Raw genomic sequence first — 18,398 nt, forward strand, 5'->3', positions numbered from 1 at the left:
AAAATATCTACCTAGATTTTCCAAATCATGCCTGGGTAACTCTGCAAAAGTGTTGTAATTACCTCAAGGTAACATTTCCTGCTCTGCTCATGTTGTCCAATTGAGCAATGTTATCTTTTCTACAGCCCTCCCAGCCCTTTAGCTGAGAAGCCCAACTCCTAAAGATGTAATGATTAAAATCTGGTGCAAACACGGAAGTTCTTATTTGAATAAAAGTGGGAGACCATGGTAGGTAGCTAGCAGAAAGGTTAACAGGTTTTTTGATTATTTAAGTGAATGTCAATGTTTTAAATTTATAATTAGAACATGCATTTTTGGTACTCCTGAAATGAAAACATTTAAAATTTTGAGCAAGACTGACAAGTAAACTAAATGTCAAAAAACAGTGAAATATAAAATGGACTCAACTACCTCCAAGTTTTGCCTTCACTCTCTTCCCAGATTCATAGATTTAAAAGTCTTCAGACTTGCCTGTGCCAATTCTGAGTGCAATGGAAGGCCTGCCACACGAAAGCTCAAGAACCAAGTTGTCAGTAGAAGATTATAGCAGTGATTTTGGAGAAAACGAAGATTTGACTCATCAACTGGGAAAAAATTTCAGATTCCAACAAGAAAAAAAAATCCCACTTTATTTAGACTTTGAATCATCATGATAATTATTAAAGGAACCTCATTTGAAGTAACTATTGGTTTGAATTATAGGACTGGGTCAAAGGACAATACAATTAAGTGGAGAGCCAAATATATACACATAGCACACCTAGAGAAATAATGATGCTAAATAACAAGCAAGATAACCTTACTAATATTCTGACATACCTGACTGCTCAATTATCTGCCCTTGCATTGTTACCACTCTCCAGCGCTTGTCCTTCTGGAATGCAACCCGTGTTGCTTGCTCTAAATCCTTAGCCACAAGTGTGTCACGAAGTGCAAAGTAAAATGCTGGTCGCACCATCTCGTTGCTTATTTTAACCAAATCAAAGAGACGGGGTATGTTTTCAGGAGTTTGGATTTTACTGCTACTTTTCTCCCAAACTTTCATCTGAAGAAAGAAAGATAAGTTTCCATAATAGTTACAAGTAGTTTAAATCAAACACATTTAAATTCTAGTGATTAGTACCTTATCCAAAGCAATAAAAGTTGCTACTCCAATATTTTGATTCTTCAGGAACTTGACACACTCTTGAGCATTATCAATTGTGTCCACAACAATGTTATCTAAGGCACCACAACAGGAGGAAATAGCAACATCGTATTTTTCATCAATGGCACCCAGGTCACCCTAAAATAAATTATAAAAATAGAAAGATAACAATTAAACTAAAATGGAAGTCAACCACAAAAAAGATTTCTGGGTTACTGTGCAAATGGTTTACATTTCATATTCCCCTTACCAGTCTCCCATGGATTCCAAGAATTTTGCCAGTGTTCTTCTGCTGCATTAGAGCTTCCAAAACTCTGCCCCGACTGCGATTTACTGTTAAAGAGCTCTTTGCTTCTTCAACCTTTTGCCGCAGCTCATAAACACTATTCCGCATCTGAGCATCAATCTGGATTATTTTATCAAGTTCCTTTTCATCCTAGTAAGGATATAAGAAATCCATTCTGATTTTGTTACATCTTAAACTGAGAAAGGCACAATTTTAGCATTTAATTCATGATTAAAAATATGCACAACTGCATACAGTATATCAATGAGACAAACTTCTGAGCTTTTAAGTCATGCAGCATGAAATTTCAAGAACAAATCTATTCCCAAATTCATATTTAAATACCAACTGATTAAATTTGAACCTCCTAAACTAGACAAATGGACATTAGCCGAAATAAAATTTCATGCAATCCAATACTTCAGAAAGTCACCATTAAAAATTGCATAGAACAGTTGCACTGCACTTTGCACTGACTTAAAAAAACCCTCAAATATCCCAGCCACAACCAAGATGAATTTTTAGATAAAATATAATAAATTATTAAATACTTGTACAGAGGTTTCTGGTTATTTGGGACAGGAAACTGTTGTAAATGGTTTCTAACTAAGGTGAGTCGCGTGGACTTACGTGGCAGTTAAATACAACATCGTGCTTAGAGTGAAGAGTGTTTAAATTGCGTCAGTTGCTTGTGTTTGTGTTCAAAAAGTAATGATTATTGTCACTGATAGTTGGGGAGAAATGAGCAGCAAGCCAACTCAATCATTTTGCTCAGTGAAATTTCAAGCTTTCAGCCTTGGAGATACCAGAAACAGAATCAAAACGAAACAATTTCACTACTTCAACAAGTTAGCAACTTGGAAGTATCAACAAACAATGAAGATTTGGAGGATGCAATCATCGAAAGCATTGTGTGAAGGCAGTCCATTATCTGCCCAGATGTTTCTATTGATTTTGTTCTTTTTGACTATCAAAAAGAACATAGGTGTATACACTGGATGAATCTCTATCCATAACTATTAGGAACTAATACAATTTTATTGTACCGTAGTAGATTGGCAGTGTATTCTAATATGTTCTGTATTTCATTTAAGTACATTATTTGTCTTTCTTTAAAATACCTTTCCAACTATTCCTATGAAACTTTGGCTAATTTGGGCAGACATTTAATTGGGCCAAAATATACTAGTCCCAATATGTTTCAATTAACCACAATTTATTACATTACACTTGCCATAATTATTTCCCAATATATTAATATTTTAAAGTAAGACTGGCAAAGCATACATCTCTACCGGTGTGTGTTATAAAGTACCGAACCACAATTTACAACTTGTTTCCTAATAAACTTAGTCCACCTAAAAGAAAAGCTCTTTTTTTAAAAAAAAGTATCAAAACATCAGTTATAAGGTTGTTAATTCCATATGGAAGACAGCTTTAGCTCCCTGACCAAATGGAAATTTTGGACTCATACAAGCACTGTAAAGACGAACTTCTGCATAACTGATTCTTGCTATTATTAATCAGGCCTTAAAAAAAATCTACCAGCTACTTCAAATTCAGTTGAAAGTCATAACATGTTAAAATAGGAACCACTACTCCAATAATTGATAAGACATTAGGTTAAGCATTTTCTGGACTTTCCATTGAAACTACCCATTCCTTTCTTCTTTGTACTCCCCCCACCATGGGCCATCTTCACAACCCAATTTCCAAGGGTTATTCACAAGAAACAAATCCTTGATTTCTTAGTCACTCCTTACATGCAAATCTAGCTACTGCCACTTTGCTGCTTTGAGGTTTCTTTCAGGTTTGCCAACAGCCTCAATATCTCAAATAAAACAGAAAAATCTGGAACAAATTAGAATATGCAGATAAAAAAAAAAGCAGATTAATGCCCACACCTCAAAGCCAAAGAAAAAGATAACCTGAAATATTAACAAACTGTTTGTCTTTCCACAGATGCTACCTAACTTGTCAAAAATTCAAATTTTTCATATTTCCTTCACTTAGTCATACTGGAGCTCGCCTTACTTAAGATATAAAAGCACACTCCATGCTACCTCACCACAGACCTTGCTTGGAATTCCTTGTGGAGGGTCCAATGTTAAATTGACAATATGACAGTAGGTTTGGGGCTGGAAATGAAAATCAATGAACTCCCACCACTGATCCCCGACCTCTGCAAATGTCCTTCTACTAAAACCACATCACCTAAACTGCTTTTAAGGATGCCCCAGCAATTTTCAGGAACCAGTGTAAAGTTGACCGCTGAAACAGTTAGTAGGCAAAGGTGGAGTTTGTGACCAAAAGCGATTCAATTTCTTGGGGTTGGGAGCTACAGGTTGCCAAATCCAGAGTTGGACTAAGCTTAAAAGGTTGTTTCTAGAGTTGAAATATCCACAATTCCTCATCAACTGCAGCAAAAAAACAATGCTATACATGTTTAGTAACTTCATTTATTGTACTGAGAGGATACTGACTACAGGTAATTTAGTTTTTTGAACCCAAGTTCAAGTTCTGGATTATTCAGGCGTTTCTGTTAATAACGCTTAAAGTTCTTGAATGTCTGTCGTCATTTTGACTTACAAAACATTCAATTTTTTGAAACAGCAAGTTTGCTGGAAAATTGTTCCTCCTGTTGGTACATGAAGCAGCTCAGTAAACAATATTCAATAATCAGCACCTTCTGGATACACAATGGTAGTAATTGTATTCTTTAAAAAGAAATCAACTAGATTATTTGTTATGTCCATGAAAAACTTTAGACATGTCAATACTCACAAATAAATGTTACTCATTGAAATGTATCAAATATAGAGATTGCTGGAAAGAAGTCTTTCAAAATTAACACTAGTTTATTTAACTAACCTTATCCAATTGTTGTTCATTTCGTGGAATTTTGGCTTCCAAATCTTTAATTGCTGCTTTTCTTTCTTTAAGTGTATTAACAGTAGCTGCTAGTGCATCCTTAGACTGGCTGAGTTGACCCAAAGCAGATTTATGGCGACTGAGGTAAATATCTAGCTCTGACTGAGCCACATCCATCTTTGATCTCGCCTCATTCACTGCTTTACTCAATTCCATCAACTCCTTCTCATTCACCTGTATATATAAATAAGTATATATTAATTAAAAACTACAATGTTAAGATGACAAAAATTAGTAAAATTCAGGTATTGTGCAAGCTCATGTTAAAATTAAAAGTCTTCAGTCGAAGGACAGCTTTGTTACTGAATATTTTACTTATGTAGAATTCAATCAAATGAAATGTACTTGTGCTTGTCATTTTCAATTTTAATGGAAATAAACATCTGAAAAAGTATTATCTGAAATAGTTCAAGCAACACAAAGAAAAATATGCTAAACTCAGTAAAATTCTTTTATACCTTTAAACTTTAAGCATTGTATTTGCCTTATTCCATCTTCTACTGTAGTAATTAAAATTATACCGTACCTCTTTTTCTTCCTGCAATCCTTGTGTCTCTTGTTTGAGAGTCTCCATTACTTTCCTCAGCTTTTCTTCCTCATTTATTTTATTTTGTTCAAGCTTTTCCTTTCCAGCTGTTGCTTCTCTGATGGTCTTTTCACTATCACTGGGTACATTTTTCAAATCATTCAACTATCAAAGTATAATAAGCAAAAACTTTATGCGTTAATAAACAAATATATACTGTTTTCTACAAATAGTATTTCTCAAATATTTTAATTTTACAAGCATTGGTGAGAAGATACTTTTCAGTAAAGAGAAAGACCCAGACTGTTCATCCTTCCATATTAAAATTGCATATCATTAACCATAAAAGGTGTGCCCTTTTTACCTTCTTAAAATAAACATATTTCAGTACAATTGAGCAGTAACAGAGATCCCCAAAGAAGATTCACTGATGTACAGTGAGTGCTACCTAAACCTAAAGCATTGCAATGGGGGACTTCAATATACAAGGGGAGATCACAAGAGACGGAATTTGTTGATTGCCTATAAGACAGCATTTTAGAGCAACTTGTGCTTGAGCCTATTCGGTGAAAGGCCATCTTAGATTGGGTAATAACCCAGAACTTATTAGGGAGCTTTATGTCAAGGAACCCTTAGGAGGCAGTGATCATAATACGATCAATTAATGTTGCAATTTGAAAGGGAGAAGCACAAGTCACATGTACCAGTATCGCAATGGAATAGAGGAATTATAGAGACATGAGAGAGGAGCTTGCCCAGGTGGATAGGGATACTAGCAGGGATGATGTCAGAGCAGAGGTGGCTGAAGTTTCTGAGAATAGATCACAAGGCACAGGATAGATATGTCTCACAGAAGTAGTAGTTCTCAAATGGCAGGACGAGGCAACCGTAACTGACAAGGGGAGTTATGGCCTACATAAAAGCCAAGGAAAGGGCATATAACATAGCATACAATTCTATCACTAGTATGGAGGGGCTACTGCACAGGTCTGAAAGCTGCTGCAGAAGGTTGTAAATCTAGTCAGCTCCATCTTGAGCACTAGCCTACAAAGTACCCAGGACATCTTTAGGGAGCAGTGTTTCAGAAAGGCAGCGTACATTATTAAAGACCTCCAGCACCCAGAGCATGCCCTTTTCTAACTGTTACCATCAGGTAGGAGATACAGAAGCCTGAAGGTACACGCTCAGCGATTCAGGAACAGCTTCTTCCCCTCTGCCTGTGCTAAGGGCCTGTACTCACTGGAATTTAGAAGAATGTGGGGGGGGGGGGGGAAATAGCATTGAAACCTATTAAAATTGAAAGGACTAGATAAGGTGGATGTGGAGAGAATATTTCCTATGGTGGGGGTATCCAGAACCAAGGGCACAACCTTAGAATTGACAGACAACCTTTTAGAACTGAAGTAAAGAGGAATTTTTTTTTTAGCCAAAGTAGTGAATCTGTGGAATGCTATACCATAGTTCGCAGCTGAAGCCAAGTCCATGGGTATATTTAAAGCGGAAGCTGATAATTTCCTGATTGGTCGGGGCCTCAAGGGATACAGTGAGAGCAGGTGTGGAGGGTTGACTGGGATTCGGGATCAGCGATGATGAAGTGGACTCAATAGGCTGAATACCATAATTCTGCTTCTTTAACTTATGGTTTAAACTCATAAGAAATTAATAACAGCTGAAAAATAATGCTGTTCTATCTGTAAGCAAATTACACCAGCAAAAGCAGGATTCACCAGGACACTGCCTGGATTGGAGGGTAGGAGCTACAAGGAGGTTGAACCAATTTGTGCTGTTTTCGTCCTAGCACTGGAAGCCAAGGGGAGGCCTAATGAAGTTTATAAAATCATCAGATACACAGATAGGGGACACAGAATCCTCCCCACTTTCCACCAGGGTAGAAATGCGAAAGACTAGAGGGCAAGCTCTTAAGATGAGTGTAGGAATAATTTAAAAGAAATATTATACAGAATGGTGGGTGCATAGACATACTGCTAGGGGCAGAAATGATAGCAATGCTCAAGAGGCTTTTTAGACAAACATGAATGCAGGGATGGAAGGATAAGGAACTTGTAAAGGCAAAAGAAATTTAGTTCAATTTGGCACAAACATCATGGTCTGAAGGGCGTTATATGTGCTTTGCAAAACCAGGACGATAACTAAACAAGACTAATGGTGCTTATCCACATAAAAACCTGTAATATCTTTGGAAGGTAAGGAGTGAAAAGACAGTTAAGCTCCATAGTGAGGCACTGGTGCTTAGTTGACCTGATTAAGTTCTGAAAAATTTTCACAAGGTAAAATAGTTGAAAGTGAGTTATACCACAAGTATATGCAGAAATGTTCCTGATGTCTTAAAAAAAAAAAGGTAACAATCCAGTAGAGCATCTTTTAGTCTTTTTTGAGTAATGAAAAAACTAAGAGATGTTGTACCGGATCATTGTCACATGTAACTCAGAAGCAGGGGAGAAGAGGGGAGCTGTAATGATGGGGGAAAAGAAAGAAGGTTCTGTGGAGGACAGCGATATTTTTGGATGGTTTGTTGCCTCCTGGTCATCAGGGTCAGGGACATCTTGGATTGAGTCCACAGCATTCCTTAGTGGGAGGCTGGTTGAGTAGCAATGACATGGGTAGGATGGATGATGAAATCCTGCAAAGTGAATTCAGGGAGCTAGGTGCTAAGCTAAAGTACAGCACCTCAGGGGTTGTTACCTCAGGATTGCTGCCCTGTGCTACATGCTGGTGAGGCCAGAAATTGGAAGATCATACAGTTTAACAATAGCTAAGGAGTCATTGTTCTGTCTTCCAGGGAAGGTGGGACCTGTACAGAAGAAACCATTTGCAGCTGAACTGTAGACTAATATCAGCACAAGGAGGTTTGCTAGTGCTGCACAGGGAGGCAGGGGTTTAAACTAGAGTTACAGGAGGTTGGGAACCAGGCTGCCAGAATAGATAGTGGAGAGGTTGTGGAGGTAGATATTAAGATCACAAAGTCAGGAATCAAGAGGTTGAGCATAGTGTGACTAATGCCCTGAGCTGCACGTATTTCAATGCAAGAAGTATTGAAGGAAAGGTGGATAAGTTTAGGGCATGGACCAGCACATGGAATTATGTCCTTGTAGCCATTAGCGAGACTTGGTTGCGGGAGGGGCATAACTGGCAGCTCAATATTCCAGTGGGCAGGGGCGGCATTACCAGTCTGGACAGACTGGAAAGCTTGTCTAGTGCCACTTTATGGACAGAAATGAGAAACAAGGTAGGTGTGACCATGTTAATGGAGCTATATTATACCACCCAACAGTCCACAAGACTTACAGGAACAAATATGTAGAGATTGCAGACTGTTTCAAAAAAAAAAAAAAAAGGTTGTGATAATAGGTGACTTTCCACATATTGACTGGTACTCCCATACTTTAAAAGGATTGGATAGGAATGAGTTTGTCAAATGGGTTCAGTAAAGTTTCTTTCATCAGTACACAGAAGTCCCAACTCAAGAGAGTGTGATACTAGAGCTCCTGTTAGGGAAGGTTACAGAAGTTTGTGTCGGGGAAAACTTTGCATCTAGTGATAATAAATTTCAAGGTAATTGTGAAGAGGCATAGGTCTGGTCCTCAGCTTGAGATTCCATATTTGTGAAAGGCCAACTTTGCTGATATCAGAAAAGATCTGACAAGTATGGTAAGTGTCAGGCCTTCAAAAGTGAAATTTTGGAAGTATAGAGCTTGCATGTCCCTTTCAGAATAAAAGGAAAACATAATAGGTTTATGGAACCTTAGTTTTCAATAAATATTGAGGCTCTCCCTGGATAAGAAAATAAAGGCAGTGCATAACAGGTATAGGCAGGTACTTGAGAAGCATAAGAAATGCAAGAGAATAAGTACTTAAGAAATCAGGACGGCTAAAAAAAGACATGAGGCTGCTCTAGCAGACAAGGTGAAGGAGAATCCTAAAAGCTTCTACAGACACATTAAGAGCAAAAGAATAGCAAGGGACAAAATTGATCTTCTGAATATCAATATTCCAGAGTGGTAATATAACTGTGGGGCCAAAAAAAGACGAGGGAGACCTTAAAAGGATTTTCTGCATCGGTATTTACTTGTGAGATGAATTGAGATTCTATAGTTGTGACGAAATGCAGCACTGAGGACATGGACCCAATACAGATTACAGAGGTGGTGGTGTTGGTTGTCTTGAGGCGAATTAGGGCAGATAAATCCCTAGGGCCTGACAAGGTGCTCCCTTGGCCCCTGTGGAAGGCTAATGCAGAAATCTCAAGGGCCCTCTCAGAGATATTTAAAACCACGTGATATGCTAGAGGATGAGGATAGTTAATACTACTTCATTGTTTAAGAAAGGCTCCAAGATTAAACTCAGAAATTATAGTCCAGTGAGCCTGACATCAGTAGTGGGAAAGTTATTGGAAGGTATTCTAAGGGACCAGATATACAAGTATTCGGACAGACATGGACTGATTAGAGATGGTCAACATGGCTTTGTGCATGGCAAGTTGTGTCTAACCAATCTTATGGAGTTTTTTTTTGAGGAAGTTAACGGGAAAGCTGATGAAGGCAAGGCAGTGGATGTTGTCTACATGGACTTCACGAAGGCATTTGACGAAGTCACGCATGGGAGGTTGGTCAAGAAGGTTCAGTCTCTCAGCATTCAAGATGAGGTAGTAAACTGGATTACACTGGCTTTATGGGATAAGCCAGCGTGGTAATAGATGGTTGTCTCTCTGACTGCAGGCCTGTGACCGGTGGAGTGCTGCAGGGATCAGTACTGGGTCCATTATTGCTTATCATCTATATTAATGAACTGGATGATAATGTGGTTAACTGGATCAGCAGTTTTGTAGATGACACCAAGATTGGGGGCATAGTGGACAGTGAGAAAGACCATCACAGCTTGCAGTGGAACCTGGACCAGCTAGATAATTGGGCTGAAAATTGGCAGATGGAACCTAATGCAAACAAGTACAAGGTATTGCAGTTTGTAAGGACCATAGTGAACTGTGGGGCACCAAAGAGTCCTGTAGAAAAAAGGGATCGGGGAATACAGGCCTATAACTCATTGAGAGTGGCATCACAGGTAGATAAGGATTGTAGAGAAAAGTTTTGGCATTTTAGCCTTGATAAATCAACGTACTGAGTGCAGGAATTGGGATGTAATGTTGAAATTGCATAAGATGCTGGTGAGACCGAATTTGGGGTATTGTGTGCAGTTTTGGTCATCTACCTACAAGAAAGATGCTAATAAACTGGAAGAGTACAGAGAAAATTTACAAGGATGTTCCTGGGACTGGAGGACCTGAGGAAAGATTGAATAGGTTAGGACATTATTCCTTGGAACGTAGAAGAATGAGGGGAGATTTATCAGAGATATACAAAATTATGAGTGATATAGATAGGGTTAACACAAGCAGGCTTTTTTACCACTGTGGTTGGGTGAGACTACAACTAGGAGTCACAGATTAAGGGTAAAAGGCAAAATATTTAAGGAAGCCCCTTCCCTCAGAGGGTGGTGAGTGTGGAACGAGTAGCCAGTCTAAGTGGTAGACATGGGGTCAACTTGAACACTTAAGAGAAATTTGGATAGATACACGGATGAAAGAGGTACGGAGGACTATGGTCTGGGTGCAGGTCGATGGGACTAGGCTGATTAATTGTTTGGTACAAACTAGATGGGACAAATGGTCTGTCCATGTGCCGGGTGTGTTCTATGACGATGACATCCATAGCTGCACCGATGTCACATGCAGATGAATTTGCCCATAGATGAGATTGATAAAGGCCAGGTAATAGGTAAAAATGCACATTTAAATGAGCATACTTTACCTTTTCATTATCTTTCTGTAGTTGTTTCTGCAGTTTCCTCTCTTTACTTTTTGAATGTTTCAACTTTTCACGGACTTTAACGTCTTGCAAATCAAACTCTGCAAACTTCCCCTTTTTTTCGTCAATGAACTTGGTAATTTCACCCATTTTCCTATAAAGTAATAATAAATAAATATACCCCAGATGACAGTAACTTAACATTTTAAAACTTCGAGCCCAAAGTGTCACAATTCTTTTGATTTTACTAGATGGCATCTGTATTTTTCTAGGATGGAGGACAGCAATATGAAGCTAGAACAGAGATTCATACCCCTTGATCTTTAAGGGTTGATGACCCAACCAGGCTATGAGTAGTTACGAGCCTCTATAAGTAATTAAACAAAGACATTCTTTGGTTTGTATGGAATTTAAATTTTGAAATCAAGAAAAACAATTAAACAGATAACTTGAGAGGCTTCAGCAAAGAGGCATCGGTGAGCATCAGATAGGAACAGGTATGACTGCTTTTTTTGTAGTTGACTAAAAAGATACCAAATTATAACTAATTAAATAAAGAACAAATGCAAAAGTCAGCTGACGAGCTATAGCTGCATGACCTGGAAACTAGTGGGCCCCATTGCGGTTCTTCATGACCACATCTACAGCAAATACACCAGAAACACTATTACCTGGACACTGTTTTGGGAGACAGTTTCACTCATTAGATATACTACTTCAGATGTGACTGCAAGTGAGGCAGGTTGAGGGATTCAAGAGTTAGTGCTGGAGGAGCCCCAGCCCCTGAGCTTGTTGGCCCTGTGAGAATAAGAGTGGAGGCTGTAGGAAGGATGAGCAACTGTACCATGGCAGTTTGGTCCAGGGAGACATTCAAGAGGGAAAATGAAATGTAGTTGTATTTGGGAATCGTATAGTCAGAAGAATAGACAATATTCTCTGTTGCAAAGAAACAGGGACCTGAAGGCTGTGCTGTCTGCCTGATGCCGAGGTTTGGACACCTCATCTGACCTGCAAAGGAATTTGCAGTGGAGGTGAAAGGTCCAGTTTTCAGGGTCCATGTGGATACCAACAACATAGAAATAAGGAAATAGGTTCTGCTGAAGAAATTTCAGCTGCTAGGGACTAAATTAAAATGCAGAACCAAAAAGCTAATAATTGTGGATTGCTGCTTGACCAACATGCCATATGGCAGATGGTTCACAAGATCAGTGAGCTAAATGTGTGGCTCAAAGATGGGTGTAGGAGATGTGGTGAATTTGTGGGATATTGGTACTAGTATTGGGGGAGCACAGAAAAGATGAAATATGAAGGGAAGCTAGCCAATAATATCAAAAGAGGATACCAATTTTTTTCAGATATATACCGTGTAAAAGATTGGGGGGGGGGGGAGAACACTAGATATTGGAAAGGGAGTAATGGGGGACAAGGAAGTGCGGATGAACTAAGCATGTATTTTGTGGAAGACACCGGCAGTATGCTGGATGTTCCAGAGTGTCGGGGGCAGAGTTGAGTGCAGTTGCTATTACTAGGCAGAGGTGCTTGGCAAGCTGTAAGCTCTGAAAGTAGATAAGGCACCAGGACCAGATAGACTGCACCCCAAAGATTCTGAAAGAGGAAGCTGAAGAGATTGTGGAGGCATTAATAATGATCTTTCAAGGGTCAATAGATTTTGGCAAAGTCCCAGAAGACTGGAAAATTGCTAATCTCACTCTACTCTTTAAGAAGGGCAGGTAGGCAGAAGAATGAAAATTATAAGCCAGTTAGCCGGATATCAGTGGTTGGGAAGATGTTAGAGTCAATTGTTAAGGAGGTCTCAGGATACTTGGAAGCAGATGATAAAACAAACAAAATTCAGCTCAGTTTCCTTATTGGAAAATCTTGCCTGACAAACCTATTGGAATTCTTTGAAGAAATAACAAGCAGCATAGACAAAGGAGAATCAGTGGAAGTGGTATACTTGGATTTTAAGAAGGTCTTGGACAAAGGATTACATGAGGCTGCTTAACAAGATAAGTGCCTATGGTACTACAGCAAAGATACGGTCATGGACAGAGGATTGGCTGGAGGCAGAATTGGAATAAAGGAAGTATTTTTTTGGTTGGCTACCAGTAACCAGTGGCATTCACAGGGCAGGGTGTTGGGACTGCTTCTTTTTACATGTCATGACTTGGATGACAGAACTGATGGCTTTGTGGTCAAGTTGGTAGATGATACAAAGATAGGTGGACAGGCAGAGAGATATGAGGAATCAGGGAGGCTGCAGAAGGGCTTGAGACAAAGCAGGAGAATGGGCAAAGTGACAAATGGAATACAATGTCAGCAAGTATATGCCCATGCACTTGGTGGCAGAAATAATAGTGTGGACTATTTTCTAAACGGGGAGAAAAGACAAAAATCAGAGATGCAAAGGGACCTGGGAGTCCTCGTGCAGAATTCTCTGAATGTTAACTTGCACATTGAGTCGGTGGTGAGGAAGGCACATGCAATGTTAGCATTCATTTTGAGTGCTAGAATATAACAACAAGGGAAAAAAAATGCTGACACTATAGGACACTGGTGAGGGCTCATTTGGAATATTGTGAGCAGTTTTGGCCCCCTTATCTAAGGAAGGATGTGCCGATATTAGGAGATGAAGTTCATGACAATGATTCCAGTAATGAAAGGGTTATTGTATAGCCTGTACTCGATGGAATTTAGAAGAATGGGGGGGGGGGGGGAGGAGGAGAGAGATTTGTTGAAAGGCCTAGATAGAATGGATATAGAATGTTTCCTATAACTGGGGAGTCTAGGACCAGAGGGCACAGCCTCAGAATGGAAGGACATCACTTTAGAACAGAGATGAGGTGAAGCAGATTTTCTATGGGATAAGAAGCCCAGAATTAAAATGAGTAAGATGTGTATATCTAGGGACATGGGTGGGCTCAGTCTACCAGACATCAGGGTATATAAATTATCCTTTGAAATAACCAAGTTAGCTAAACATTGGGACAGGGCCGATGTTGATTTAGGTTGGGTAATTATAGAATGGAGCCTGGCTGCACCACATTCTCCCCTTAACATCCTCTCACAACATGTGGAAAACAAGACTAATCTAAATCCTATACTATTTCACTCAAGGAGTGTGTGGAGCACAATTCATAAAGCCTGTAGAATGTCACATTTAAACCAGTTATACTCCTCGCTCTGGAATAACCCTGAGATGCATTGGGAAAAGAATGGTGTACTGGAAAGAATGGAAGATTAAAGGTGTAAGTACAGTAGATGATCTCTATGAGAATGGGATTTTTATGTCATATGTGAATTTGCAGAGGAAATATAACTTTGTAGATAAAGGGAATTTTTGGAAGCATTTACAAATAAGACATTGCATTAGTAGCATATTTAAGAACGGTGACCCACAAAGCAACTCTAACTGAATACTTTACATTACCACAGGAAGTTCATAAAGCATCAGTGTTTTATAAAATGTCCAAGCACTCTGTGGGTGAATCACGTAACAATCTCAAAGCAGTATGGCAGAAGGATCTAGGAAGCGATATTGAAGATAATGAGTGGTCAAATATTTTATCAAATGTGGGTAGACATATTAGGGAAGCGAGAAGGAAATTTATTCAGTGTAAGATAGTACACAGATATTATTAGACACCAACTAGACTCTACAAAATGGGGACTGTTGATAATAATTTAGGCTGGAAATGTAAAAACGAGGTGGGCACATATTTTCACATGATTTGGGAGTGTTCCATGGTTCTTCCATTTTGATGTAAAGTTCTTGAATTGTTGGGGAATTGGTCGGGTTCCACACTGCCCTTGTGCTCATGGCTTTGTCTCTTCGGTGATAGGGCAATGATACCTAATGTAAACATTGACAAATTTACTATTTTAAAGGTGGGTCTCATCGCAGTTGCAAGAATTATATTGCAAAATTGGAAAAAAAACCCAGAAGTCCCACTGTGAAGGAATGGACTGAGGAAATGATTAAGATTTCATCATATGACCACATGTTGGGAAGAATTAACAGTGAGGGAAAAGTGCAAGACGTGGGATCAATTTTGGTTGTATGTTAATTTAAACTTAAATTAGAAATTCTTTCTGTCTCTAAGTTTTATTTGTTTTCCTGTCATGGGATGGCTGTGTAAATATGCTGTACTGTACCTGCTCTATAATATGCTGTACTGCTTTGTAAAATAAGAATAAATAATAATAAAAATTTGAATTATAAAAAAAGAGATGAGGTGAAGCTTCTTTAGCCAGAGGGTAATGAATATGGAATTAATTACCACAGGCAGCCGTGGAAGCCAGGTCATTGGGAGTATTTAAGGTAGAGGTAGATAGGTTCTTGATTCGTCAGGGTGTGAAAAGTTACGTGGAGGAGGCAGGAAAATGGAGTTGGGAGGGAAAATGGATTAGCTATGATGAAATGGTGGAGCAGGCTCAATGGGCTGAATTGCCCAATTCTGCTCCCATGTGTCTCTTATGGTCTTATACAATTTTAATATAACATGCCAACTCCTGCACTCAAAACATTGATTTATGAAAGCCAATGAGCCAAAAGCTTTCTTTATGACAGTATCAATCTGTGATGCCACATTTATGGAATTATGGATCCATACTCCCATATCCCTCTGTTCTGCCGCACTCCTTAGTGACCTACCTCTCATCGTGTAATATCTTCCCTGGGTTAGTCCTCCCAAAATACAACACCCTCACACTTGTCTGCATTAAATTCCATTTGCCATTTTTCAGCCCATTTTTCCAGCTGGGCTGAAACCCACTGCAAGTTTTACTAGTCTTCCTCGCTGTCACTCCCAATCTGGTTCCGGCCCGAAACGTCAACCGATCTTTTCCATGGATGCTGCCCGACCTGCTGAGTTCCTCCAGCGTGTTGTGAGTGTCACACTCCCAATCTTATTGTCATCAGCAAATTTGACCTAGTCTGCCACATTATCATCCAGATCATTGTTATAGATGACAAAAAACAATCCCCGCAGCACAGCACTAGTCACAGGCCTCTAGTCAGTGAGGCTACCATCTACAACCATTCTCTGGCTTCTTCTGCAAAGCCAATGTCTAATCCAATTTACTATCTCCTCTCAAATGGCAAGCAAATGAACCTTATTAACCCTGTCAAAGGCCATCTAAACAATATCCACTGCCTTACCTTCATCAACTTGCCTCCTCAAAAACTCTTAAGATTGGTTACACAACCTAACACACTCAAAGTTGATTACACCCATTTAGATGCTGTCTTATAGATCCAGCCCCTCAAAATCCCTTCCAATAATTTACTTATTATCAACACCACTCTCACCAGCCAATAATTTCCAAGCTTATTCTTGGAGCCTTTCTTGAAGAAAGGAACTTTAGCTAACCCTCAGTCCTCCAGTACTTCACCTGTGGCTAAGGACATTTTAAATACTTCCGAGGGTCCCTGTAATTTCTGCACAAGCCTGCCACCGGCAGGGAGGGGGGGGGGGGCGGAGGAGACAGGAAATCACTGAAAAGTATCAAATAATAGTGAAAGGCCAAGATAGAGCGAACATGGAGAGGATGTAATTGGTGGAAGTGTCTAGGACCAGGGGTACAGTCTCTGAAGGATGTCACATTAGAACTGAAATAAGGAAGAATTTCTTTAGTCAGATGGTGGTGAATAGGTGAAATTCATTGCCACAGACAGTTGTGGAGGCCAAGACATTCGGTATATTTAAATAGAGGTTGATAGGGTCTTGATTATTAAGGGCATCAAAGGTTAAGAAAGCAGGAGAATGTGATTGAGAGAGGGAGAGAGAGAGAGAGAGAAAACAGCCACAATTGAATGGCAGAGCACATTCCATGGCTCAATTAGGCTCCTACAATGTATATCCTTAAATATTTAAAATCATGTTCTTAGTATTTGAAATCATTGCCTTCAGACTGAATAGAGAAAGAAAAATGGTAAATGGTGACTGGGAAATTCATCAAATGGCAAGGACAACTTTAAAAAAAAAATGAAAGCAGCAAATGTTAAGAATTTAGCATGCACAACCAGAGGAATAGTTGAAACAGATTCACTCATCCAAGCATTCAAAAGGGAACTGGCAAGTACTGGAATGCAAAATAGACAATCCCGGACAAAGAATAGGGACTAGGATTTGTCACAATGTTCTTGGGATGATTTTGGAGAAAGACAAATTTTTTAGCTCCGATTGGATAAGCATAAATGGTTCCATGCAAGATTACTCTAGAGTTCATTAGCGAATTAGAAGATGATGGCACTGTCACATTTAAAGCCACAAGAATTAAGGATACTATAACCCTTAGGGATTATACGAGGGGTGATTGATAAGTCTGTGGCCTAAGGTAGAAGGAGTCAATTTTAGAAAACCTAGCACATTTATTTTTCAACATAGTCCCCTCCTACATGTACACACTTAGTCCAGTGATCGTGGAGCATACGGATCCCTTCTCTATAGAAGTTGGCGTCTTGGACCTCCAGAAAGTGGTCCACAGCAGGGGTGATTAATAAGTCTGTGGCCTAAGGTGAGATAGTAACAGAGTTGAACTGCACGTGCATGTAACAAGAGCTGTATAACCCATCTCCTTCTACCCAAGGCCACGAACTTATCAATCATCCCTGCTGTGGACTGCCTGGAGGCCCAAGGCGCTCTCGTTACATGCACGTGCAGTTCAACTCTTTGAGTGATAATGCAGAAAGTTTGAAGTTAATAACTCATCTCCTTCTACCTTAGGCCACAAACTTATCAATCATCCCTGCTGTGGACCACTTCTACAAATGTTTACAAATGTCTCACAGAGCTCATTCCTTCATTTATTTTCCAATAACCAATTTTCTCTATTTTTCTGTAAATTCTCCATAGATTCTTTTAGGCATTAGGGGTAATTAACAGTGGCCAATGGTGTACCAACTGGGGAACGTGGAAATGCCAGAGACTGTAGCAGAGATTAGGACGGCTGGGGCTGAGGATGCAGATCTACTAGCCGCATCAGTCTGCTATCCTAAGAGTTGCCACTTTTGAATCTAATCCATCATTCAACAAGACATGTGGCAAATTTTCCAGCTCAGCTTTATTTTCCTGAACTAACCACATTTGCCTCAATTCCCCCAATATTCAAAAACCAGGCTCTTTCTGCTCTGAACAATGACCAAAACACAAAATACTCTGCAGATGCTGGGGTCAAAGTAACACTCACAACACACTGGAGGAACTCAGCAGGTCGGGCAGCATCCATGGAAATGATCAGTCAACGTTTCCGGCCAGAACCCTTCATCAGGACTGAAGAGGGACGGGGCAGAGGCCCTATAAAGAAGGTGGGAAGGAGAAGGCTGGTAGGTTCCAGGTGAGAAACCAGTAAGGGGAAAGATAAAGGGGTGGGGGAGGGGAAGCAGGGAAGTGATAGGCAGGAAAGGTGAAGAAGGAATAGGGGAAAGCACAGTGGGTAGTAGGAGAGGCGGAACCATGAGGGAGGTAGTAGGCAGCTGGGGGAGGGGGCAGAGTGAAATAGGGATAGGAGAAGGGAATTACCGGAAGTTGGAGAATTCAATGTTAATACATGACCTCCTCTCCTCTACTGTCATGATGAGGCTAAACTCAGGTTGGAGCAGCAACACCTCATATACCCTCCAGGTAGTCTCCAGCCCCTTGGTATGAACATAGAATTCTCCAACTTCCGGTATTTCCCTCCCCC

The 18,398-nt window shown here is 39.8% G+C and overlaps 1 protein-coding gene across 2 annotated transcripts in view; it reads right to left on the reverse strand.

Moving 5' to 3' along the window:
• The window catches only part of smc4 (structural maintenance of chromosomes 4), an 81,048-nt gene that overhangs the window by 42,947 nt on the left and 19,703 nt on the right, over nt 1–18,398 (reverse strand). For both annotated transcript variants that reach the window (XM_072255423.1, XM_072255424.1), the window contains exons 9-14: nt 10,716–10,866; nt 4,891–5,055; nt 4,305–4,538; nt 1,398–1,583; nt 1,124–1,285; nt 820–1,045 (exon numbers count right to left, since the gene is read on the reverse strand). In XM_072255423.1, coding sequence (XP_072111524.1) covers nt 820–1,045; nt 1,124–1,285; nt 1,398–1,583; nt 4,305–4,538; nt 4,891–5,055; nt 10,716–10,866 — 1,124 coding nt within the window. The remainder of the gene's footprint in view (nt 1–819; nt 1,046–1,123; nt 1,286–1,397; nt 1,584–4,304; nt 4,539–4,890; nt 5,056–10,715; nt 10,867–18,398) is intronic.

The sequence above is a fragment of the Mobula birostris genome, chromosome 4 (assembly GCF_030028105.1).
Source record: "Mobula birostris isolate sMobBir1 chromosome 4, sMobBir1.hap1, whole genome shotgun sequence".
In the NCBI taxonomy this organism is placed as follows: Eukaryota; Metazoa; Chordata; class Chondrichthyes; order Myliobatiformes; family Myliobatidae; genus Mobula; species Mobula birostris.